General features: G+C 52.0%; 1 protein-coding gene across 2 annotated transcripts in view; it reads left to right on the forward strand.

Moving 5' to 3' along the window:
* HLCS (holocarboxylase synthetase) overlaps positions 1-26,287 on the forward strand; it is a 103,288-nt gene that overhangs the window by 14,402 nt on the left and 62,599 nt on the right. Inside the window, exons 8-15 of one of the 2 annotated variants that reach the window (XM_038766355.1) lie at positions 1,000-1,106; positions 1,779-1,866; positions 3,234-3,379; positions 3,472-3,663; positions 12,082-12,234; positions 12,745-12,907; positions 16,200-17,008; positions 19,298-19,480. In XM_038766355.1, coding sequence (XP_038622283.1) covers positions 1,000-1,106; positions 1,779-1,866; positions 3,234-3,379; positions 3,472-3,663; positions 12,082-12,234; positions 12,745-12,907; positions 16,200-17,008; positions 19,298-19,480 — 1,841 coding nt within the window. Of the gene's footprint in view, positions 1-999; positions 1,107-1,778; positions 1,867-3,233; positions 3,380-3,471; positions 3,664-6,823; positions 7,067-12,081; positions 12,235-12,744; positions 12,908-16,199; positions 17,009-19,297; positions 19,481-26,287 lie in introns of those variants that run through there. The other variant, XM_038766353.1, reaches the window with a different exon arrangement.

Here is a 26,287-nt window from a genome sequence, read left to right on the forward strand (position 1 = left end):
TTACAAGGCAATCAGGTTGTCCCACGTGGGGCTCACAGTCTTCATCCCCATTTTCCAGATGAGGTCACTGAGGCCCAGAGAAGTGAAGTGACTTGCCCAAAGTCACACAGCTGACAGGTGGCGGAGCTGGGATTTGAACCCATGACCTCTGACTCCCAAGCCCGGGCTCTTTCCACTGAGCCACGCTGCTTCTCACACACTGAAGCAGTGTGGCCTAGTAGATAGGGCCCAGGCCTTGGAATCACTAGGACCTGGGTTCTAATTCCAGCTCTGCCACTTTGATTCATTCATTTAGTTGTATTTGAGTGCTTACTGTGTGCAAACTCGTGACCTCTGACTCCAAAGCCCGTGCTCTTTCCACTGAATCACACTGCTTCTCTACTGTTATCAACAACAGATAACAACAGATACCACTGTTATCCGATATGTTAACCGTTATGTTATCAGTTATATACGATATTGTTAACAGATATCTGTTAACAACAGATACCACTGTCATTATTATGGGGTGGAGAGGGATCTCCGAGCCTTTCGAGCCTTTTGTTTCTCAGGTTTCTAAATAAAGAGACCCTCACCTCTGTCCCTAAACCTATCAGTCATTCTGTCTAGCTCCTTATAATAATAATAATAATGGCATTTGTTAAGCGCTTACTATGTGCAAAGCACTGTTCTAAGCGCTGGGGAGGTCACAAGGTGATCAGGTTGTCCCACGGGGGGCTCACAGTCTTAATCCCCATTTTACAGGTGAGGTCACTGAGACACAGAGAAGTGAAGTGACTTGCCCAGAGTCACACAGCTGTCAATTGGCGGAGCCGGGATTTGAACCCATGACCTCTGACTCCAAAGCCCGGGCTCTTTCCCACTGAGCCACGCTTCCTTGCTGCTGGGTGTGGGATGGCCGCTTCTCCGTCAGACTGATGGCAGCAGCGGCGGGGTGGTCTTTAGTGCTTCCCATCCTGCCTCAGTTCCCTCACCCCCGTCCCACTCCATCCCCCCCAGGGGCTGTGCGATGCTACGAGGCTGTGGACAGTGACCCCGAGCAAGCCGGATCCATCAATAGGCAGTGTCCAGTAGGGCCACAGTTGCAGCTGAAGCTGGGAGCCCAGGTGACCGAAGGCCGGGGCAGGAGGCGACTGTTGATTGGGATGGGATCCAGGAAGGGGGCTTTCCCTCTACATCCTCTGCTCCCCCTCCCCACATTGAGGTTCTCTGTTGGGTTTAACAGGGGGCGGGAGGTCCACAGCCCCAGTTCTCCACCCCGCTGCAGCTTGCTCGCTCCCCGGGCAACGTCGCCGATCGTCAAGAACCAGAAGCATGGGCACAGACCACAGCTAGAACTCAGCATGATGGTGGGCTGGGACTGGGCACCGAGCTCAGGTTGGGCTGGGCCCAAATTTGGGACGGGGGAGACTGAGAGGCTTAGTCCGGTCACGACAGGTCAGGTTCATTCATTCATTCACTCAATCGTATTTATTGAGCGCTTACTGTGTGCAGAGCACTGGACTAAGCGCTTAGGAAGTCCAAGTTGGCAACATAGAGAGACGGTCCCTACCCAACAGTGGGCTCACAGTCTAGAAGGGGGAGACAGAGAATGAAACAAAACATATTAACAAGATAAAATAAATAGAATAAATATGTACAAATAAAATAGAATAATAAATACGCACAAACATATATACAGGTGCTGTGGGGAGGGGAAGGAGGTAAGGCGGGGGCGATGGGGAGGTTCCCCCTCGGCCTCTTCCTTTTCTTCTCCTGACCTCTCCCGTCCATCCCAGGTGATCCTGGTGAAGAACTTGGCGGTGACCCGAGGACTGGTGAACGGGGCCCGTGGGGTTGTGGTGGGATTTGAGGCTGGAGAGAAAGGTGAGTGGATGGGGTGGTCTGGGGGTGGGAGGGAGGGCCGTGGATTCCGGGACCCGGGGAATCTGGAGGGTGGGTTTGAGTTGGGGGGTTGGCTGGAGATGGGGAATGGTGGGCAGGCTGAGGAGAGCTAAACGGTCAGCCTCGATCCATTCAGTCGTATTTATTGAGTGCTTACTGTGTGTAGAGCACTGTACTAAGCACTTGGGAAGTACAAGTTGGCAATGATTGTCCCAGGATCAGCACTGCAAGGACACTAGAACTGGGAGAAGGTGGGATGGAGGTCTTTCCACGGCCTCTGCTACCTGAAGCTTATATTCAGGTCTCGCTCCCTCGGACCATGTCTATTTTTACCAGATTTTACCCACCCAAGGACTGTAAGCCCGATGTGGGCAGGGATTGTCTGTTTTGCTGAATTGTACTTTCCAAGCACTTAGTACAGTGCTCTACACACAGTAGGCACTCAATAAATATGACTAAATGAATGAGCTAGTGCACAGCAAGTTGCCTGACAGGCTCCCTTTGCTCTTCCCCCAGTCCCAGCCCCACAGCACTTACGTACATATCTGTAATTGTATTTATTTGTATTGATGTCTCCCCCGCACCAGACTGTTTATCTGCGCTATTTATCGAGCGCTTACTGCGAGCGGAGCACTGTACCAAGCGCTTGGGAGGTACAAGTCGGCAACATATACAGACGGTCCCCAATGTTTATTGTTGTACTGTAATCAATCAATCGTATTTATTGAGCGCTTACTGTGTGCAGAGCACTGTACTAAGCACTTGGGAAGTACAAGTTGGCAACATATAGAGACGGTCCCTACCCAACAGTGGGCTCACAGTCTAGAAGGGGGAGACAGAGAACAAAACATATTAACAAAATAAAATAAATAGAATAGATATGTACAAGTAAAATAGAGTAATAAATCCATACAAACATATATACATATATACAGGTGCTGTGGGGAAGGGAAGGAGGTAAGGCGGGGGGGACGATGGGGAGAGGAAAGAGGGGGCTCAGTCTGTACTTTCCCAAGCGCTCAGTGCTCCGCATACAGTAAGCATTCAATAAATACGATTAAATGAATGAATAAGATATGGGAAGACTTGGTGCCGGGGGGGGGCAAGCCTATGGCCCCCACCCTGCACAGCTGCACCTTGCTCAGCTGTCTCAACTACATCAATCAATCAATTGTATTTATTGAGTGCTTACTGGGTGCAGAGCACTGTACTAAGCGCTTGGGAAGTACAAGTTGGCAACATGTAGAGACAGTCTCTACCCAACAGTGGGCTCACAGTCTAATCTCTCTCCCTGCCCATCCCACTCACCTGGGCCCTGTCTCTGTCTCTTCTGTCTCTCCCTCTCCCAGGGCTCCCCCAGGTGCGGTTTCTATGTGGCGTCACGGAGGTTGTGCGTTTTGAGCGCTGGAGCCTGCAGGGCCCGGGGGGGCAACCTTTGAGTCGCCAGCAACTGCCCCTCCGCCTGGCCTGGGCCCTGTCCATCCATAAGAGCCAGGTTGGTGACTGAGGGGGCTGGGGAGGGTCCCCCAGAACTCTGCACCCCACTCCCTTCAATGACCTCCCTCCCCTCCGATCTCTTGACCGCAGGGCATGTCCCTGGACTGCGTGGAGATCTCTCTGGCTCGGGTGTTTGAGAGCGGACAGGCCTACGTAGCGCTGTCCAGAGCCCGCAGCCTGCGGGGCCTCCGCGTGCTGGACTTTGACCCCAACGTGGTGCGGTCTGACCCCCGGGTGCTGCGCTATTATGCCTCGCTGCGGCTGGAGGACGGGCCCGCTGAGGTGAGAGGGGGGCTGAGGAGGGTGGGGGGCTGTGGGATCACCACTTGACCCGTGCCCATGCGCATTTCAGACGCCTCTGACCGAAGAAGGGGACGCTTCTGACCAGGAGAACGTGGCCCCGGATCTCTGAACCCTGACTCCGGTTACGGGGAGCCTGAACCCTTCCTCTTTCCTTACTCCACGGCAGCTGTGACGTGCTGGGGTGACACAGGGCCTTCGGTCCTCTCCCGTTCCCCTCCGCTCCTGTCCCCTGACCTTCGTGTCCCTTCTTGCCCCATGCTGGGGAGAAATAAAGCATCCTTTGGTAGAATTACCCTGTGGGGCCGTGCTGTTTGCTGGGAAAGGAGGGGCAGGGGGAAGTAATAATAATAATGATAGTATTTGCTAAGCGCTTACTATGTGCAAAGCACTGTTCTAAGCGCTGGGGAGGTTCCAACGTGATCGGGTTGTCCCATAGGGGGCTCACAGTCTTAATCCCCATTTCCCAGATGAGGTAACTGAGGCCCAGAGAAGTGAAGTGACTTGCCCAAAGTCACACAGCTGACAGTTGGCAGAGCCGGGGTTTGAACCCATGACCTCGGACTCCAAAGCCCAGGCTTTTTCCACTGAGCCATGCTGCTCCTCCAAGACTGTGAGCCCATTGCTGGGTAGGGACTGTCTCTATATGTTGCTGACTTGTACTTCCCAAGCGCTTAGTACGGTGCTCTGCACACAGTAAACTCTCAATAATTACGATTGAATGAATGACGGCCTGTCTCTTTCCGCTGTTGGGAGAGAGCAGAGAAGCAGCGTGGCTCAGTGGAAAGAGCCCGGGCTTGGGAGCCAGAGATTGTACAATTGAATGAATGAATGTATATATATATATATGTTTGTACATATTTATTACTCTATTTATTTATTTATTTTACTTGTACATATCTATCCTATTTATTTTATTTTGTTAATATGTTTGGTTTTGTTCTCTGTCTCCCCCTTCTAGACTGTGAGCCCACTGTTGGGTAGGGACCGTCTCTATATGTTGCCAACTTGTACTTCCCAAGCGCTTAGTACAGTGCTCTGCACACAGTCAGCGCTCAATAAATACGATTGATTGATTGAATGAATATGGGGCTCACTCTCTTAATCCCCATTCGACAGATGAGGGAACTCAGGCACAGAGAAGTTAAGTAATAATAATGATGGCATTTATTAAGCGCTTACTATGTGCAAAGCACTGTTCTAAGTGCTGGGGAGGTTACAAGGTGATCAGGTTGTCCCACGGGGGGCTCACCGTCTTCATCCCCATTTTACAGATGAAGGAACTGAGGCACAGAGAAGTGAAGTGATTTGTCCAAAGTCACACAGCAGACAAGTGGTGGAGCAGGGATTAGAACCCATGCGTGGCTCAGTGGAAAGAGCCCGGGTTTTGGAGTCATTCATTCATTCATTCAATCGTATTTATTGAGCACTTACTGTGTGCAGAGCACTGTACTAAGCGCTTGGGGAGTACAGGTTGGCAACATCTAGAGACGGTCCCTACCCAACAGCGGGCTCAGTCTAGGAGGAGGAGACAGACAACAAAACAAAACATATATGTATATATATGTGTAGATATAGATATATATATCAAGTGCTTTCAACAAATGCATCTCAAACCTTGCAATACTTTAAGTGAGTATAGCAAACAATTGTGCAGATTTAGCACCACTTGGGAGAAATTCATGATTCCTTTTAAACTTTGCAGTTATCATATACAATGAAAAGTTCCTTTATCTACAACTCTTGGGGAAGTCCATGTGGAACAGTGGTCAGAGGTCATGGGTTCAAATCCCAGCTCCGCCAACGGTCAGCTGTGTGACTTTGGGCAAGTCACTTCACTTCTCTGGGCCTCAGTGACCTCATCTGGAAAATGGGGATTAAGACTGTTAGCCCCACGTGGGACAGCCTGATCACCTTGTATCCTCCCCCGTGCTTAGAACAGTGCTTTGCGCATAGTAGGTGCTTAATAAATGCCGTCATTATCATCATATGGGGCTCAGTCTCTTAATCCCCATTTTACAGATGAGGGAACTGAGGCACAGAGAAGTGAAGTGATTTGCCCAAGATCACCCAGCAGACAGGGGGAGGAGCAGGGATTAGAACCCATGACCTTCTGCGTCCCAGGCCCCGGCTTTAGCCCTTAAACCACTGGGTTGGGGCTTCTAGACTGTGAGCCCACTGTTGGGTAGGGACTGTCTCTATATGTTGCCAATTTGTACTTCCCAAGCGCTTAGTACAGTGCTCTGCACACAGTAAGCGCTCAATAAATACAATTGATGATGATGTTGCCAACTTGAACTTCCCAAGTGCTTAGTCCACAAGTGGTCTGGGCCTAGGCGGAGCGGCGCATGCGCACGCCGTGGGGGGGTCGGGCGGGGGGATTGAAGAGGGCGGCCAATCAGGCTCGAGCTTTGGCAGCCAATTGAGGGGCGGGGCCGAGGCTGAGCCAATGGGGGCTGCCTGCGTGTGGGCCCCGCCCCTCCGGTCTCCGGCACGTGGACGGAGCCTGGGCGGAACGGCGCATGCGCAGGCGGGGGTGGGACTAGAGAAAGAGAGAGAAAAGAAAGTGACCAATCAGGCTCAAGCTTTCTCTTGAGGCAGCCAATCGGAGCGCTTGGGGACGGTGTGTGGAGGCCCCGCCCCTTCGGTCTCCAGCAGGTGGGCGGGGCCTAGTCGGAGCGGCGCATGCGTAGAATGGGGGTTGGTCGGGCGGGGAGGGAGAGAAAAGAGAGCGGCCAATCAGACTCGAGCTTTCCTCTTCCGGCACCCAATCGGAGCGCTTGGGGGGTGTGTGTGAAGGCCCCGCCCCTGGATCTCCGGCAGGGGGCGGGGCCTAGGCGGAGCGGCGCATGCGCGGGCGGGAGGGGGGCGTCAGGCGGGGAGAGAGCGAGCGAAGAGGGCGGCCAATCAGGGTCGAGCGTTCCTCTTCCGACAGCCAATCGGAGCGCTTGCGGGCGGTGCGTGAAGGCCGCGCCCCCTGGGTTTCCGGCAGTGGCCTAGGCTGAGCGGCGCACGCGCAGGAAGGGGGGGGTGTCCGGCGGCCAATCAGAGTCGAGCTTTCCTCTGCGGCAGCCAATCGTAGCGCTCGGGGGCGGGGTCCGCCGTGGCGCCTGCGCCGGGGGGTGGTCCGGGCGTGCGTGCGATGCTGATCACGCTGTGCTACCTGTACCTGTGGGCGCGGTGGGGCGCGGGGCCCGCGCGGCTGGTCCGCCGGGCCGTGCGGCGGCTGCACCGCTCGCCATGCTCTTTCACCTTCTGCCGCGGGGAGGCGCTCTCCGGGCCGCGCCGGCCCGCCCCGGCTCCGCAGCGCCCCCTGGCTTCCGCCCGCGACGACGCCGTGTGGCTGCGGGTGGGGCCCAGCCTCTTCTGCACCGGACGCCCGCAGGTACCACGGGGAGGGAACTAGTCATTCATTCAGTCAGTCATTCATTCATTCAATCGTATTTATTGAGCGCTTACTGGGTGCAGAGCACTGTACTAAGCGCTCGGGAGGTACAAGTTAGCAACGTATCCAACAGCGGGCTCACAGTCTAGAAGGGGGAGACAAGACAACAAAACCAAACCTTAACAAAATAAAATGAACAGATATGTGCAAGTAAAATAAATAAATAGAGCAATAAATATGTACAAATATCTATACAGGTGCTGTGGGGAAGGGATCGTGTTGATTGAGCGCTTACTGTGTAAGCACTTGGGAAGTCCAGGTTGGCAACACCTAGAGACGGCCCCTCCCCAACAGCGGGCTCGCAGTCTAGAAGGGGGAGACGGACGACAAAACACAAAATGTTCACAAAATAGAATAAATATGTACGGACATATTCATTCAGTCGTATTTATTGAGCGCTTACTGTGTGCAGGGCACTGGACTAAGCGCTTGGGAAGTACAAGGTGGCCACACCTAGAGACGGTCCCTACCCAACAGCGGGCTCGCAGTCTAGAAGGGGGAGACGGACAACAAAACACAAAATGTTCACAAAATAGAATAAATATGTACGGACATATTCATTCAGTCGTATTTATCGAGCGCTTACTGTGTGCAGAGCACTGGACTAAGCGCTTGAGAAGTACAAGGTGGCCACATCTAGAGACGGTCCCTACCCAACAGCGGGCTCGCAGTCTGGAAGGGGGAGACGGACGACAAAACACAAAATGTTCACAAAATAGAATAAATATGTACGGACATATTCATTCAGTCGTATTTATTGAGCGCTTACTGTGTGCAGAGCACTGGACTAAGCGCTTGGGAAGTACAAGGTGGCCACATCTAGAGACGGTCCCTACCCAACAGTGGGCTCGCAGTCTAGAAGGGGGAGACAGACAACAAAACGCGACATATTCTCAAAATAGAATAAATATGTACGAACATATTCATTCGATCGTATTTATCGAGCGCTTAACTGTGTGCAGAGCACTGGACTAAGCGCTTGGGAAGTCCAAGTTGGCAACAGATAGAGACGGTCCCTACCCAACAGTGGGCTCACAGTCTAGAAGGGGGAGACAGAGAACAAAACCAAACATATTAACAAAATAAAATAAATAGAATAAATATGTATGAACATATTCATTCGATTGTATTTATTGAGCGCTTACTGTGTGCAGAGCACTGGACTAAGCACTTTGGAAGTACAAGTTGGTAACAGATAGAGACTGTCCCTACCCAACAGTGGGCTCACAGCCTAGAAGGGGGAGACGGACAACAAAACAAAACATGTTCACAAAATAAAATAAATAGAATAAATATGTACGAACATATTCATTCAGTCATATTTATTGAACACTTACTGTTTGCAGAGTACTGGACTAAGCGCTTGGGAAGTCCAAGTTGGCAACAGAGACGGTCCCTACCCAACAGTGGGCTCACAGCCTAGAAGGGAGAGATGGACAACAAAACATATTCACAAAATAAAATAAATAGAATAAATATGTACAAACGTATTCATTCAATCGTATTTATTGAGCGCTTACTGTGTGCAGAGCACTGGACTAAGCGCTTGGGAAGTACAAGTTGGCAACAGATAGAGACGGTCCCTACCCAACAGTGGGCTCACAGCCTAGAAGGGGGAGACGGACAACAAAGCAAAACATATTCACAAAATAAAATAAATAGAATAAATATGTACAAACATATTCATTCGATTGTATTTATTGAGCGCTTACTGTGTGCGGAGTACTGGACTAAGCGCTTGGGAAGTACAAGTTGGCAACACATAGAGACAGTCCCTACCCAACAGCAGGCTCGCAGTCTAGTAGGGAGAGGCAGACAACAAAACAAAACATATGAACAAAATAAAATAAATAGAATAAATACGTACAAGTAAAATAAATAAGTAGAGTAATAAATACATACAAGCATATATACGTATATACAGGTGCTATGGGGAGGGATAGGAGGTAACGAACAAGCTCCTTCCTCCTCTTCCTCCTGCATCCTCACCATCCTGTAGGAGAAGCAGCGTGGTTCGGTTGCTCGGACAACCTGATCACCTTGTAACCTCCCCAGTGCTTAGAACAGTGCTTTGCACATAGTAAGCGCTGAATAAATGCCATTATTATGATGATGATGATGGTGTGTTCAGGTGGGTCGTGTTACCTTTTTTAGACTGTGAGCCCACTGTTGGGTAGGGACTGTCTCTATATGTTGCCCACTTGTACTTCCCAAGCGCTTAGTACAGTGCTCTGCACACAGTTAGCGCTCAATAAATACGATTGATTATGAACTAATTAGGGTTAGGGTATTTTTCTAAAGTGTAATTTTCTAATTTCTGCCTGGATAGAGCACAGGCCCGGGAGTCAGAAGGACCTGGGTTCTAATCCCAGATCAACCACTTGTGTTGTCTGCCGGGTGACCTTGAGCAAGTTATTTCTCTGTGCCTCGGTTACCTCCTCTGTCAAATGGGGGATTAAGAGTATGAACCCCCTGTGGGACAGGGACTGTGTCCAACCTGATGAACTTTCATTCATTTCATTCGTCCAATCGTATTGAGCGCTTACTGGGTGCAGAGCACTGTACTAAGCGCTTGGGAAGTCCAAGTTGGCAACATCTAGAGACGGTCCCTACCCGACAACGGGCTCACAGTCTAGAAAGGGGAGACAGACAACAAAACAAAACATGTGGATAGGTGTCAAGTCTCTACCCCAGTGCTTAGAACAGCGTTTGATACCCAGTAAGCAAGTAACAGGTACTTTAATAATAATAATAATTATTATTACTACAAGGGGCTTTGCCATTTCTCAGGTGAAATATGAAGGGATCGGACCCCACAGCCTTGGCTCCTCAGAGTTTTGAAGGGAAATTTATGTATTTTACTTGTACATATCTATTCTATTTATTTTATTTTGTTAATATGTTTTGTTTTGTTCTCTGTGTCCCCCTTCTAGACTGTGAGCCCACTGTTGGGTAGGGACCGTCTCTATATGTTGCCAACTTCTACTTCCCAAGCGCTTAGTACAGTGCTCTGCACACAGTAAGCGCTCAATGAATGCGACTGATTGATTAATTGAAATGGGGAGCAGGATGGTTTTTTTTTTTTTGTCCAGCTGTGCCAGTTTTGAAAATGCCATGGCACTCTCACATGACTCATTACCAAGTTTTTATTGCGTGCATATATGTAAGCAAATGGTCGTAAATCTAAGAGCAACAGCCGATTAATAACCGTATTCTCCTCGTAGTTCCTTTGTTTCCTCCCTGAGATCCCCAGAGAGGTGAATTAGCTCAGTGAGAAGACGTATGGGGGCTCATTAGACAGAAGGTCATGGGTTCCAGTCCTGGCTTTGCCACTTGTCTGCTGTGTGGCCCTGGGCAAGTCGCTTCACGCCTCTGGGCCTCAGTTAACTTATAGTAATAATAATTATTATTATTCCAGTGCTCTTCACACAGTAAGCGCTCAATAAATACGCTTCTAGACTGTGAGCCCACTGTTGGGTAGGGACCGTCTCTATATGTTGCCAATTTGTACTTCCCAAGCGCTTAGTCCAGTGCTCTGCACATAGTAAGCGCTCAATAAATACGATTGAATAATAATAATGATGATGATGGCATTTGTTGAGCACTTACTATGTGCAAAGCACAGTTCTAAGCTCTGGAGAGATACAAGGTGATCAGGTTGTCCCACGTGGGGCTCCCAGTCTTAATCCCCATTTTACAGATGAGGTAACGGAGGCTCAGAGAAGTTAAGTGACTTGCCCAGTGCCACACAGCAGACATGTGGCAGACATGTGGCATTCGAACCCATGACCTCTGACTCCAAAGCCTGTGCTCTTTCCACTGAGCCACGCTGCTTTTCATCTGTAGAATGGGGTTGAAGACTGTGAGCCCCACGTGGGACAGGGACTGTGTCCAACCCGATTTGCTTGTATCCCCCCCCCCCCCTCGCCAGCAGCGCTTAGGACAGTGCCTAGCACATAGTAAGTGCTTAATAAAATACTGTAATGATTATTATTAGACCCCAGTGGCTCTCACCTCTTAGGACCAGCCCCCTCAGGCTCCTATCCCACCCTCAGCCTGAGTAGCCACCCCCAACTTTCCCCCCGACATTTCTCTTTCTTACCCAGAGGAGCTCATTGTGGGCAGGGAATGTGTCTACCAACTCTGTTACATTGTATTCTCCCAAGAGCTTAGTACAGTTTTCTCTGCACCTAGTAAGCGCTCAATAAATACGAGCTCTCCCTCCCTTCAAGGCCCTGCTGAGAGCTCACCTCCTCCAGGAGGCCTTCCCAGACTGAGCCCCTTCCTTCCTTCCTCTCCCCCTCGTCCCCCTCTCCATCCCCCCCATCTTACCTCCTTCCCTTCCCCACAGCACCTGTATATATGTCTATATGTTCGTACATATTTATTACTCTATTTATTTTGCTTGTACATATCTATTCTATTTATTTTATTTTGTTAGTATGTTTGGTTTTGTTCTCTGTCTCCCCCTTTTAGACTGTCAGCCCACTGTTGGGTAGGGACTGTCTCTATATGTTGCCAACTTGTACTTCCCAAGCGCTTAGTACAGTGCTCTGCACATAGTAAGCGCTCAATAAATACGATTGATGATGATGATGATGATGATTGATTGACAGATTGGATGGGTCACTGCAACGCCTCTGTTGAGTCCAGTACTAGTCTGACTCCTCATCACTAAGGCTAAGCCGACTTCCCCACAAGATTGACGGCTGGGATGTGGGTGGTTGGGGTCCTTGGACTGGCCCCGTCCCTGCCCACGGCGCGATAGTCTGGACCAGAGACTGTCCGCATCAATCGGGACTTGGGGGCTGCACTGGGGAGATGTGAGGTAGAGAGGAAGCACTGGGGAGGTTGGCCTGGTGCCCTTCTTCTCTATGAAAGTTGGCGGGAAGGCGTCGCGGGGGGTGGTCGGTAGCTGGGGAAATGGAGGCAAAAACATCCCTCTTCCCGTCTAGTCGATCGATGACCTGAACACGTGGGTCCTGCTACTGGTTTCTCCCTTTGTGTACCCGGGCGACATCCTGGGCGCAGAGCACATCGCCTTCGTGGCCGAGAGCGTGGCGACCCACGCCGAGAGTTTGCAGGCAGCAACCGCCTCGCCCGAAGAGGTGAGGGTCCGCTTGGTTTGTACCACGCCTTTCTCTTCAACTGGCTCGTCTTCCCTTTTGTTTCTCTTTCCTCATCGGCGGGTTCTTGTGGGTTACGGATTTTCCACCCTGTCCTCGTTGGGCAGTCGAGTGGGTGGGAATGAGAGCCAGTGTAAGGAAGGAACTCTTCTGTCCCGGGGCTGTTGACACTGGCAACAAAGTCTGCTTCCCGGTTGGAAGACTGGGGCATATCTATTCTATTTATTTACATATCTATTCTATTTATTACGTATCTATTCTGTTTATTTTATTTTGTTAGTATGTTTGGTTTTGTTCTCTGTCTCCCCCTTTTAGACTGTGAGCCCACTGTTGGGTAGGGACTGTCTCTGTATGTTGCCAACTTGTCCTTCCCAAGCGCTTAGTACAGTGCTCTGCTCACAGTAAGCGCTCAATAAATATGATTGATTGATTCTTCCCAGCCACCCACATCCCAGCGCAATCTAAAGCCCCTCTCTCCCCCCTCTCCCCCAGATTGTTAGACTTTCAGACTGTTGCTTCCCGTTGGCCTGCCGGCCCGGGGATCCGTACCAGTTAATGGCCAAAGCCAGCGTGGACGACTTCAGCAAGCTGGGGATCGCGTTCCTGGAAGACAGACTCCGCATGGACGACGGAATGATCCCGCAGAAGATCGTCTGTGAGTATCCGGGGAGATGCTCCACCGGACAGGCATGGAAAATTCTCTGGGTTTCCCGGGTGGAAAGTGAGTGTAGGGTCCAGAATCCTCCCAAAAAGGTTCTCCCCACTGTCCGTGGATCCTTGGCCTCAGGCCTGGCCCTGAGTGGCCTGGGGCTCCTGCAGCCGCTGACCCGGTGTGCTCAGCGATCTCGGGCCGCTCTGGGCCACCAGAAGAGAGTGAGTTCTTTTCTTGAGCCTGTGGTATAGCAGGACAGAGAGGTGTATCCAGTATGCGTGTGCCAAAACTCTCAGCTCAACAGCTCAGGGCTGTGGATTTTCTTTTAACCCCTGTTGAAGGCGAGAATTGGAAACCAGAGCAATGGGAGTCCAGGAGATTCATTCATTCAGTCGTATTTATTGAGCGTTCACTGTGTGCAGAGCACTGTACTAAGCGCTTGGGAAGTCCAAGTCGGCAACATCTAGAGGCGGTCCCTACCGGGCTCACAGTCTAGAAGGGGGAGACAGACAACAAAACAAAGCATGTGGACAGGTGTCAAGTCATCAGAATAAATAGAAGTAAAGCTAGAAGCACGTCATTAACAAAATAAATAGAATAGTAAATATGTACAAGTAAAATAAATAGAGCAATCACATTTATTGAGCACTTACTGGGTGCAAAGCACTGTACTAAGCGCTTGGGAGAATACAATATAACGACAAACGGACACATTCCTGCCCTCAACGAGCTCGCAGTCAATAAGCGCTATTGTTTGATTGATTGACTGGGGTATTTTATCATCATCCGAGACCTTTCCAAGTTTCCAAATTCACTCCCCGCTCTAGCATGGAGCTTCTTCATGCCCTTTCTTAAGTAAAAAATACATTTTCCCCATGGTGACCAGATTTAAGTCACCCGGAACAGGAGAGGGGGGCGGGGGGGGGGGGGCGGGGGGGGGGCGGGGGACAGGGAGGAGAAGAAGAGAGTGAGAAAAATCCTGTTGGGAGGGAGGGAATGGAAGGAGGGCGAGAGAAAGAGAAGGAAAGGATAGCAAGGAGGAGAAAGCAAAACAGAGAGAAAGGGAAAAAGAGGGAGAGAAGGAAAGAAGCAGCATGGCCTAGCAGAAAGAGCACAGGCCTGGGAATCAGAGGATTTGAGTTTTAATCCCAACTCTTCCCTGTCCCGCGTGGGGCTCACAGCCTCAATCCCCATTTTACAGATGAGGGAACTGAGGTCATCACCTGTAGTGTTCTGGAAGGGGACAGGGAGGGTGCCCGTTTCTGAGCTGCGGTGGGCATTGTTGTTGCCCGGCGGGCGACGCTGGCTTCAGTCATCCTGCTGCTAGAGCAGGGAGAAATTTCTTGCTCCTTCCCATTCCCTATGACATCACCATGGGGGGCCTTTTACCCCCGCAGCGTTCATACACAGAGAAGCAGCGTGGCTTAATGGAAAGAGCCCGGGCTTGGGAGTCAGAGGTCCTGGGTTCTAATCCCGGCTCCGCCACTTGTCAGCTGTGCGGCTTCGGGCAAGTCGCTTAACTTCGCTGGGCCTCAGTTACCTCATCCGTCAAATGGGGATTAAGACTGTGAGCCCCACGTGGGACAGTCTGCTAACCTGGAATTCATTCATTCATTCCTTCATTCAGTCATATTTATTGAGCGCTTACTGTGTGCAGAGCACTGTACTAAGCGTTGGTGTCTATTCCAGCACTTAGTACAGTGCTCGGCACATAGTAAACTCTTAACAAATACCATTATTATTATTATCATACATGACACTGCCCAGTGGCATGGATGCGGAAGCCCGTGGGACCCCCGCGCTTCAGCGGGTCTCTGTCTCCTCCCCATTGCTAATTCAGCCACCGTCCTAACTCTCCCCCACACAAAATAACTATAATAATTGTGGTGTTTAAGCGCTTACTATGCACCAGGCACTGTACCAATGGCTTGGGGGGAGTCAAGCAAATTGGGTTGGACACAGTCCCTGTCCCACGTGGGTCTTGCAGTCCTAATCCCATTCTGCACATGAGGCAACTGAGGCACAGAGAGGTCCAAGGTCACACCGCAGGCAAGTGGCGGAGCAGAGATTAGAAGCCCCATCCTTCTGACTCTGAGGCCTGTGCTCTATAATAATAATAATAATAATAATAATGGTATTTGTTAAGTGCTTACTATGTGCAAAGCACTGTTCTAAGTGCTAGGGAGGTTACAAGGTGATCAGGTTGTCCCACTGGGGGCTCACAGTTTTTAATCTCCATTTTACAGATGAGGTAACTGAGGCACAGAGAAGTGAAGTGATTTGCCCAAAGTCACACCGCAGGCAAGTGGCGGAGTGGAGATTAGAACCCCCGTCCTTCTGACTCTTGAGGCCTGTGCTCTATAATAATAATAATAATAATAATGATGATGGTAATGAAGAGGCCTTCTCAGACTGAGCCCCCTCCTTCCTCTCCCCCTCCTCCCCCTCCCCATCCCCCCCGCCTTACCTCTTTCCCCTCCCCGCAGCACCTGTATATATGTATATATGTTTGTATGTATTTATTACTCTATTTTATTTGTACATATTTATTCTGTTTATTTTATTTTGTTAATATGTTTTGTTTTGTTCTCTGTCTCCCCCTTCCAGACTGTGAGCCCACTGTTGGGTAGGGACCATCTCTAGATGTTGCCAATTTATACTTCCCAAGCTCTTAGTACAGTGCTCTGCACACAGTAAGCGCTCAATAAATATGACTGAATGAATTTGTTAAGTGCTTACTATGTGCAAAGCACTGTTCTAAGCGCTGGGGAGGTTACAAGGTGATCACATTGTCCCACTGGGGGCTCACAGTTTTTAATCCCCATTTTCCAGATGAGGTAACTGTGGCCCAGAGAAGTGAAGTGACTGGGCCAAAGTCACACAGCTGACAGTTGGCAGAGCAGGGATTTGAACCCATGACCTCTGACTCCAAAGCCCGGGCTCTTTCCACTGAGCCACGCTGCTTCTATCCACCAGGCCACACTGCCCGTCGGCCGCGTCCGCCTGAAGCCGGTCCTGGTTTGAGCCGTGGCCTGTTGTCCGAAGCCCTCAATCAGGGCCCAGCTCCGTAAGCCCCAGGCCCCGGGGCGGAAAGTCTCCCTGCCCGAGGCTTCCTGCTCCATCATCATCAATCGTATTTATTGAGTGCTTACTGTGTGCAGAGCACTGTACTAAGCGCTTGGGAAGTACAAGTTGGCAACATATAGAGACAGTCCCTACCCAACAGTGGGCTCACAGTCTAAAAGGGCTCCATAAACCGTTAACGTGGCCTGTTTGTTCTCCTCCAACCCCTCAGCCGTGCACCTGCAGGAATCCGTGCTGAAGGAGCTGCAGCAGCTGGCGGCGGAGAGGCCGGCGGAGCCGCGGGAAGGCCGCGCTGCCCCCAGAGAGCCCGCCGGTCTCACCCATCCCCACTGCCACCTCCATCCCCTCCACCTGTCCAGCTGCCACGAATGTCTGGAGCTGGAGGACAGCACCATCGAGTCGGTCAAGGTCGCGTCCTCCGAGAACATCCCCTACGGCAGCGACGGCGGACCCCCGGCCGGCGACTCCGGCCCGGCCGCCGGACGGGGACGGAAAGCCGGCACCTCCGACAAGGCCCCCAACGTGCTGGTGTACGTGGGCGCCGATCCCGCCCGGTTCCATCCGCTCCGGGCCATCCTGGCCGACTGCCTGGCCGCGGACGGCTACACCGTGTACCCGCTGCGGGAGGAGGACGTGCTGGGGGCCCCGTGGCTGGACTGCGCCGTGCTCCTGGTGCTCACTGCCACGGAGCCGCTGTCCGAGGAGGTCCACCGGCGGGTCCTGGCCTACCTGGGCCGGGGCGGGAAGGTGCTGGGCCTGGCCTCCTCCTTCGTGTGCGGCGGCCTCCGCCTGCGGAGATGGGACACCCCCGGCCCGGCCGTGCGGGACCTGGCGTTCTCCGGGGGGGCCGGCCGCAGGGGCCACCGCCTGCACGTCCTGACCAGCGGCTGGGCGTTCGAGGGGGAGCCGCCGGCCGCCGGCCCGGGAAGGCTGCGGGGTCACCTGGCCGAGGCGGAAGGAGAGGGACTCATCGTCCACCTGCCCCACGGGGAGGCCGGCGGGGAAGCCGTCCTGTGCCAGGTAGGCGATGGTGTGAGGGAGCCCCTTTCAAACCAAACGGCCCCTTTGCCTCCTTGTAACGAGCCCCTTTTGACCCAAAGGTCACTTCCTGGAGTGTCAAATGCCCCCGTCCCAAAGACCTCTTGTGTGACAGAGTCACTCATTTTGTAGGGGTTGGCCGGCATGTGAGCCTCCTCTCTCCGCCGGCCTTGGGGTTTATGTCCCCACCTCCCAAGAGGACCCCGGATTTATTTTCTGGGAATCCCAGGCCAACACCCTGGTTTCTGGTGTCCGGTTCCTGCTCTGAATGGCGGCTTCCCCGCCCTCGATCTGCTGCTCGGGTGATAATCCGAGCAGGGCCCACGGCTCTCCAGTTCCGTGCTTGGGGCCCACCACCCCCATCTTTGCCATGGTAAGCAGCGTGGCTTAGTGGAAAGAGCCCGGGCTTTGGAGTCAGGGGTCGTGGGTTCAAATTCCAGCTCCGCCAATTGTCAGCTGTGTGACTTTGGGCAAGTCACTTAACTTTTCTGAGCCTCAGTTACCTCATCTGTAAGATGGGGATGAAGACTGTGAGCCCCCTGTGCGACAACCTGATCACCTTGGAACCACCCCAGCGCTTAGAACAGTGCTTTGCGCATAGTAAGCGCTTAATAAATGACATTATTACGGATGGAACAGAACAGAAGTGCCTTAGGGCGCAGCCTTGGAACCCAGCTCAGTGGGGTTAGAGCGTCGATTCGGATGGATCGGAAGTCACTTTCTGTCGGGCTGGGGGCCGGGGGGTGCCACCGTCTCCTTGGGGACCACCCTGACTACCCCCAAATCGGAGCTGATCAATCTGGGGGTCACAGGCTGGATTCTGCCGTCCCCCATCCATTTTCCCAGCCCTCTTCCTCTGTTGCTGAATCCTTCCAGCCCAGGAGCAGAGGGGAGACGTGATCCTGTGGGAACCAAGAGCCTGTGCTTCCCACAGGGTTGCCCGGCCCGCCCCGCCTTAGTAGTTATAATGATTGTGGTATTTGTTAACCGCTTACTTACAGAGAAGCAGCGTGGCTCAGTGGAAAGAGCCCGGGCTTTGGAGTCAGAGGTCATGGGTTCAAATCCCAGCTCCGCCACTTGTCAGCTGGGTGACTTTGGGCGAGTCATTTAACTTCTCTGTGCCTCAGTTCCCTCATCTGTAAAATGGGGATTAAGACTGTGAGCCCCCCGTGGGACAACTTGATCACCTTCATTCATTCATTCATTCATTCATTCATTCATTCAATCGTATTTATTGAGCACTTACTGTGTGCAGAAAACTGTACTAAGCACTTGGGAAGTACAAGTTGGCAACATATAGAGACAGTCCCTACCCAACAGCGGGCTCACAGTCTAGAAGGGGGAGACAGACAACGAAACAAAACATATTAACAAAAAATAGAGTAGTAAATATGTACAAGTAAAATAGAGTAATAACTACGTACAAACATATATCCTCCCCAGCACTTAGAGCAGTGCTTTGCACATAGTAAGCACTCAACAAATGCCATCATTTGCTGGAGAAGCAGTGTGGCTCAGTGGAAAGAGCCCGGGCTCTGGAGTCAGAGGCCATGAGTTCAAATCCTGGCTCCACCAACTGTCAGCTGTGTGACTTTGGGCAAGTCACTTCACTTCTCTGGCCCTCAGTTACCTCATCTGTAAAAAATGGGGATGAAGACTGTGAGCCCCCCGTGGGACAACCTGATCACCTTGTAACCTCCCCAGCACTTAGAACGGTTTGCACATAGTAAGTGCTCAATAAATGCCATCATTATTATTATTATCATCATTATTATTATTTATGTGCCAGGCACCGTATTAAGTGCTGGGGTGGATGCAAGCAAATAGTCGGACACGGTCCCTGTCCCATATTGGGCTCGCCGTCTTAATTGCCGTTTTATAGATGAGGGAACTGAGGCTGAGAGAAGTGAAGCGACCTGTTCAAAGTCACCCAGCAGACAAGCGGCAGAGCTGCGATTAGAACCCACGTCTTTCCGACTCGTAGGCCCGGGCTCAAGCCACTAGGTCCCGCTGCTTCTGACGCCCGCAGGGCTTAGTGCCGGGTGCTGAGGAGCTGGAGAGTAGGGCGGTTGGCCCCCGGGGCCCTGTCCTCAAGGGGCTGACCGCCCGCAGGGATACACCGCTGGTGCGTGCGGCGGCAACCAGGCCCAGGCAAGCCCAGGTGGTGACGGCGACAACGTCAGAGAGAGTGGGAGTGGAGGCGGAGGTGGCTGGAGGGCGGACCCATAGTCAGGGATGGGGGGTTCTCACAGCCGATGCCCTTCCCCACAGGTTCATCTGGAAGCGTCTCCAGGCTCGGTGGCCACCCAGGCCCCGGATGACTTCAACCTGCTGAAAACCAGCAACAGCGAGAGGTTTGAGGTGCTGAAGGAGATCCTGATTGCGCTCGGCCTGAACTGTGACCCCCAGCCGGCCCCTTCCCTGACACCCCTGTATCTGCTGATGCCCCAACCGGTGAGTGGACCCCGCGGCTCCGTCATCATCATCATCATCATAATAATAATAGTGGCATTGAGCGCTTACTATCAATCAATCAATCAATCATATTTATTGAGCGCTTACTGTGTGCAGAGCATCATCAATCGTATTTATTGAGTGCTTACTATGTGCAGAGCACTGTACTAAGCGCTTGGGAAGTACAAATTGGCAACATATAGAGACAGTCCCTACCCAACAGCGGGCTCACAGTCTAGAAGGGGGAGACAGGTAACAAAACCAAACATAGTAACAAAATAAAATAAATATTTGGGCTCACAGTCTAGAAGGGGGCTTACTAAGGGCAAAGCACTGTTCTAAGCATTGGGGAGGTTACAAGGTGATCAGGTTGTCCCACGGGGGGCTCACAGTCTTCATCCCCATTGTACAGATGAGGGGACTGAGGCACAGACAAGTTAAGTGACTTGCCCAAAGTCACACAGCTGATAAGTGGCAGAGTCAGGATTCGAGCCCATGACATCTGACTCCGAAGCCTGGGCTCTTTCCACTGAGCCATGCTGCTTCTCTGTGGGAGACGCTCCCTCTTCCACAGGAGAGGGCTTGGAGGGTGGCGGTGGTTAGAGCTTTGAGAGGTCCCGAGCTGGAATACCGGGTTTGCTGGGCCCATGGCCATGGGTTCTAATCCCGGCTCCATTCATTCAATCGTATTTGTTGAGCGCTTACTGTGTGCAGAGCACTGGACTAAGCGCTTAGGAAGTACAAGTTGGCAACATACAGAGACAGTCCCTACCCAACAGTGGGCTCACAGTCTAGAAAGGGGAGACAGAGAACAAAGCAAAACATATTAACAAAATAAAATAAATAGAATAAATAGAGTACCCCACATGTCTGCCATGTGACCTTGGGCAAGTCACTTAACTTCTCTGGGCCTCAGTTACCTCATCTGGAAGTTGGAGATTAAGACTGTGAGCCCCACGTGGGATAACGTGATCACCTTGTATCCCCCCAGCGCTTAGAACAGTGCTTCGCACATAGTAAGCACTTAACAAATGCCATTACAAGGTCTGCTGTGGGACCTTGGGGAAGCCACCTCACTTCTCTGGGCCTCAGTTCCCTCATCTGTAAAATGGGGATTAATACTGTGAGCCCCATGTGGGACAACCTCATTACCTTGTATTTACTCTAGCACTGAGAACAGTGCTTGGCTCATGGTAAGCGCTTAATAATAATCATGATAATAATGATGGCATTTGTTAAGCGCTTACTATGTGCCGAGCACTGTTCTAAACACTGGGGGGGATACAAGGTGATCAGGTTGTCCCACGTGGGGCTCACAGTCCTAATCCCCATTTTACAGATGAGGTCACTGAGGCCAAAGAAGTGAAGTGACTTGCCCTAAGTCACACAGCTGACAAGTGGCAGAGCTGGGATTAGAGCTCATGACCTTTTCATTCATTCATTCATTCAATCGTATTTATTGAGCGCTTATTGTGTGCAGAGCGCTGTACTAAGCGCTTGGGAAGTCCAAGTCGGCAACATCTAGGGACGGTCCCTACCCACAGCGGGCTCACAGTCTAGAAGGGGGAGACAGACAACAAAACAGAACAAGCCCGTGCTCTTTCCACTGAGCCATGCTGCTTCTCTAACAAATGCCATTATTATTATCATTATTGTTATTATTATTATTATTAATAATAATAATAATAATAATAATAATAATAATTGAGGGATGGGGGGCAGGCTGACCGTGGCCAGGGCCATCTCCAGGCCTCACCACAGGGTGTCGCTGCAGAGCTAAGGTTGGTACCAAAATTCCCTTTTCTGCAGGGAGTTGGGGGCCGGGAAAGGTGGATGATGAATGTGATGGTATTTGTTAATAATAACAATAATAATAATAATAATAATAATAATAATGACATTTGCTAAGCACTATGTGAAAAGCACTGTCCTAAGCGGTGGGGTGGGGGATACAAGGTGATCAGGTTGTCCCTCGTGGGGCTCACAGTCTTAATCCCCATTTTACAGATGAGGTAACTGAGGCTTAGAGAAGTGAAGTGACTTGCCCAAGGTCACACAGCAGACATGTGGCGGAGCCGGAATCAGAACCCGTGACCACTGACTCCCAAGCCCGGGCTCTTTCCACTGAGCCACGCTGCTTCTCATCTAAGTTTGAAATTGGCAAAACACGGAAGGATTGGGGGAAAACTGAGGTTGAGGTTGACAATAAGATCACTTTAAATAGCAAAGTAAATCAGAGTTCCTGCATTGATGGAGGCAGAGTGAGAGGGGATACACAGATGGGAAGGAAGGAAAGGACAGGGAAAGGAATTTCTAAACAATCGATAGTATTTCTTGAGCGCCGACTACGTGCTGAGCACTGAACTAAGGGTCTGGGAGAGTTCAGTCCAATTTAGTTGGTAGACACAAAGAGTTTAGAGTCTAAAGAGAGAGACAAACATCGAAATAGATACAGGAAGGAAAAAAGTATGTGCACGTAAGTGCTGCGGAACTGAGAGTGGGGTGAATATCAAATACTAAGAGCTTACTATGTGCCAGGCAGGGGGGACCTTTCTGCGTGACCCAAGGCTACGGATCCTCCCATCTGGGGGAGCCTTCCCACACTCCTCGCGACTACCTCCTCAGCCTTCCTCGGCGAGGGATTACTGAACTGTATCGTGTGCGGCCCAGGGTTGGTGAGGGACCAGTCGGACTAGCGAGTGTTTCTTGCTGGCCACATTGGAGGGGATAGGCAAGAGAGCCTGGAGGGCAGTGGTGGGGCAGGGATTGGCATCCAGGGCCCAGCTTCCTACAGGGATGGATGCAGAGAGCTCGAGGACCCAGGCAGTCGGGCTTGAGGTTGGGATTCGCGCTTGGGCTGCGTGTCACGGTGCAGTCTGGGGGCTGGCTGGGTTTTCCTCCGTCCCAGTCTGCCGCTGACAAAGAGGTTTCCCAAGATGGAAAAGATGTCGGAGATCGGGGTGGCTGGGATGTGGGGCGGTGGCAGCCTTCCCTCTCGGCCGGCCGGAAATTTCCCAGAGCTGGGCGGCACCCCGGGAAACGGATCACCTTACAGCGGGGAACTCTGGTGAAAAGAAGACTCTCTGTGGGAGTATGTTTTAGAGGGGCTGGAGGGACGGTGATACGGGGTGACACTCGGCCGATGGAATGTACTCCGTGCCGCCTGCCTCCCCCCGCCCCAGCTGAGCGGGGTCGCGCAGAAGCCTGGTTGTGCTGGTGAGGGAGGAGGCCGGGCTGGGTTTGGACCGCTGTGCTGGGGTCACTCCGGGCAGGTCTCAGCCAAATCCCCTGTACTCGCTCCACGGCTCAGCAGGGTGGGGGGCTGCGCTTCCAGCTTCTTGGATCCTCTTGCCCACAGAGGGGATCGTGCAACAGGCCGGGACCCAGAGCTGAGGGCCGGAGCCGTGGCAGTCGCTGGCCTCCCCCAGCCCTGGGGAAGCCACCCGGTGAAGCCCCTCGCAGGGGGGCTTCGAAGTCAGGTCTGCCCAAGGCCTCTGTCAGCCCTTCGGGGGCAGCCCCGGGCACTGCCACAGCTCTGGAAGAGGCACGGGAACACCTTAACTGAGTCGCTTCTTGCACAAGTCATCAGGATCGTGATCCTGGCAAATGAGGAAGTTGATGGCCAAGAGGGAGAAAGCCCAGTGGCTAAAAATGATGCTTCAAAGCCTCAGATCCCTCTTCCCCTCCGTGCTCCTTTTTTTTTAAAAAAAAAAAGGAAGACATTTGTTAAGTGCTTACTATGTTGCAGGCACTGCAGTAAGCGCTGCAGTAGATATAAGCTACTCAGTTGGACCCAGTCCATATCCGGCCCACAGTCTTAATCCCCATTTTACAGATGAGGGAACTGAGGCACAGAGAAGTGAAGTAACTTGTCCAGGGTCACACAGCAGATAAGTGGCGGAACCGGGATTAGAATCCAGGTCCTTCTGACTCCCACTAATAATAATAATGATAGCATTTATTAAGCGCTTACTGTGTGCAAAGCACTGTTCTAAGCGCTGGGGAGGTTACAAGGTGATCAGGTTGTCCCACGGGGGGGGGGGGGGGGGGCATTTTACAGATTAGTTAACAAGGCGCAGAGAAGTTAAGTGACTTGCCCAAAGTCACACAGCTGACAAGTGGTGGAGCAGGGATTTGAACCCATGACCTCTGACTCCAAAGCCCGGGCTCTTTCCACTGAGCCACGCAGCTTCTCCACTAGGCACTAGGCCACGCTGCTTATTTATATGTGCTCATGGATACCTGGCTGCCCCTGATGAATCTCCCAGTTTCCTGGCCTCCTCTCTTCCACCAGCGCCCTGGGCAGCGGTGGGTGTTTATCGGCCTGATCATTATCTGTCGATCGAATTCCCGGTTTCGGCTTTTCTCATCCGTCTCTACGCTCTCCACTCTTTTGCCTTCAGAATAGCCGACTCAACGCCCCGCCTCCCGCCACAAGATTGTAAGCTTCTCCAGGGTAGGGGTGGCATCTTGCCTTTGTCGTCGGTGAACAGGGCTCCGTACCCTGGAAGGCCTCAACGATAACCTCAGCTGGGCTGACCGCTAGTGACACAAAAACAGATCCGCCCCCCAAACAGAGAGAAAGAGACTGAGACATTGCCATAGCACCAGAGAGAGAAACAGAGGCAGAGAGAGGGTTTGTGTGTCTGTGTGTGTGTGTAATAATAATAATAATGGCATTTATTAAGCGCTTACTATCTGCAAAGCACTGTTCTAAGCCCCGGGCACTGTTCTAATGTGTTCCTGTATGTAAGTGTTTGCATCAGGAGCCAGGAAGAGAGAGCACCTGAAGCGAAAAGCAGGAGGGAGAAGGGAAATTCGATCGGGAGAGCAGACAAAGAGTTCCAGGGCCCAGTCATCATCATCATCATCAATCGTATTTATTGAGCGCTTACTATGTGCAGAGCACTGTACTAAGCGCTTGGGAAGTACACGTTTCTTGGAGGTAAAAGCCGCAGCTCCGTGGCCTGAGAGTTCAGAATTCCACTGTGCCTGAGACCGTCATTCCCAGACCCCCGTTGGTTCTCATGGATTTTTTTCCCATGGGATTTTTCAGTCCCGGCGCCAGGTCTGGCCCAAGCTCTAGGCAAAATTGCTTTTAGGATCGATCACTTGAAAACCCGCTGGCCTGCTCAGGGGTCGTTTTGTATTTGAGAATGCGCGCGGGAGTAGGCCGTGTTGATCCCGAAGTCCCGACCTTCAGGGGAAATGTCCGGCGTTATTATTGCTCCGTGTTTTTTGCCAAGAATCAAATTTCCGGGGAAAGTATGTGAGGGTTTACTTTTTTTTCCTTCAGAGGATATTTCTCCTGATGAGGACTTGAGCTGAAAGGCGCTAAACCCTAACTCCCCAACCTGTTATTATTTTTCAGATGAAATTGGCCTGTGCCAAGAATCCAGAAATCACCCACTGTGGAGATTAAATCTCCTGGCGGTGACCGTTCTGGCCCACGGCCGGGGAATAATGGGTCCCTAGGTCATCTTGAGGTTAGACTTCAGGGTTTTGGGAGGCTGCGGGCTGTTGAGGTGTTTTGTTTACTTTTTTTCCCCCTCCTATGGTATTCGTCAAGGGCTTACTATATGCCAGATACTGTTCTAAAAGCCAGGATAGAGACAACATAATCAGGTTAGACACAGACCATGTCCCACGTGAGGCTCACAGCCTTAATCCCCATTTTTTAGGTGAGGTAACTGAGGCATAAAGAAATTAAGCAGCTTGCCCAAGGTCACACAGCAGATGAGTGGCAGAGCCGGGATTAGAACTCAGGTCCTTCTGACTCCCGGGCCGTGCTCTATCCACGTCGCCACATTGCTTGGTCTTTCCTCTGTCGTGTGTGTGATGGCAGTTGGGGAAGCAAGCGTGGCTCAGTGGAAAGAGCCCGGGCTTTGGAGTCAGAGGTCAGGGGTTCAAATCCCGGCTCCGCCAATTGTCTGCTGTGTGACTTTGGGCAAGTCACTTCACTTCTCTGGGCCTCAGTTCCCTCATCTGTAAAATGGGGATTAAGACTGTGAGCCCCCCGTGGGCCAACCTGATCACCTTGTATCCCCCCCAGCGCCTAGAACAGTGCTTGGCACATAGTAAGCGCTTAACAAGTGCCATCATTATTATTATTATTAGTGAATTAACCTCTCACCCCCAGGTGGCGCTTCCAGCCTCCAAAAGGGGTTTGATAAAATAATAGCTTTAGCTATTTCATTCATTCATTCAATCGTATTTATTGAGCGCTTACAGTGTGCAGAGCGCTGGACTAAGCGCTTGGGCGTACAAGTTGGCAACATATAGAGACGGTCCCTACCCAACAGCGGGCTCACATTGCAAATAGCGGGGAGCTTTTCATCCAGCGGAGGCCCGTCCCCTCAGCCCTCCGACCCGGTCGGGGCAGGCTGCCCTCAGCCCGATGTCGTCCTCCTGTTGGAGCCAACGGCGGTATTCACGCCGACCACCAAGGGCCAGTCGGCGGCCAGCCAGCGGACACCTCCGGGCATGAGTCCGGCTCCCTCTTAAGTCACACGCCGTCCTCCGGGCAGCGACCCAACCCTTGAAAAGAGGCGCCGCTCTCGTCTCGGAGGCCGGTGGGGCGGTTTGGGGCTGAACGGCGCTGAGCCAGGGCCTCCCCAGTCCAGCTGAAAGTGTAGGTACCGCACGTAGCCGATGACAGGAGAATTGTGGACGGTTCAGGCAGCCAAGAGACCAGCGGGATCTCTGCCCCCAGAATCTCCTGCACCTGGGGAGTGAAGCGGGTTGGCTGCGGGGAGGCAAGACTTTGCGCCTGGTACCGGATTCCTCCGACACCTGCTGCGTGGGCCT

This window comes from Tachyglossus aculeatus, chromosome 24 (assembly GCF_015852505.1).
Source record: "Tachyglossus aculeatus isolate mTacAcu1 chromosome 24, mTacAcu1.pri, whole genome shotgun sequence".
NCBI classification, from domain to species: Eukaryota; Metazoa; Chordata; class Mammalia; order Monotremata; family Tachyglossidae; genus Tachyglossus; species Tachyglossus aculeatus.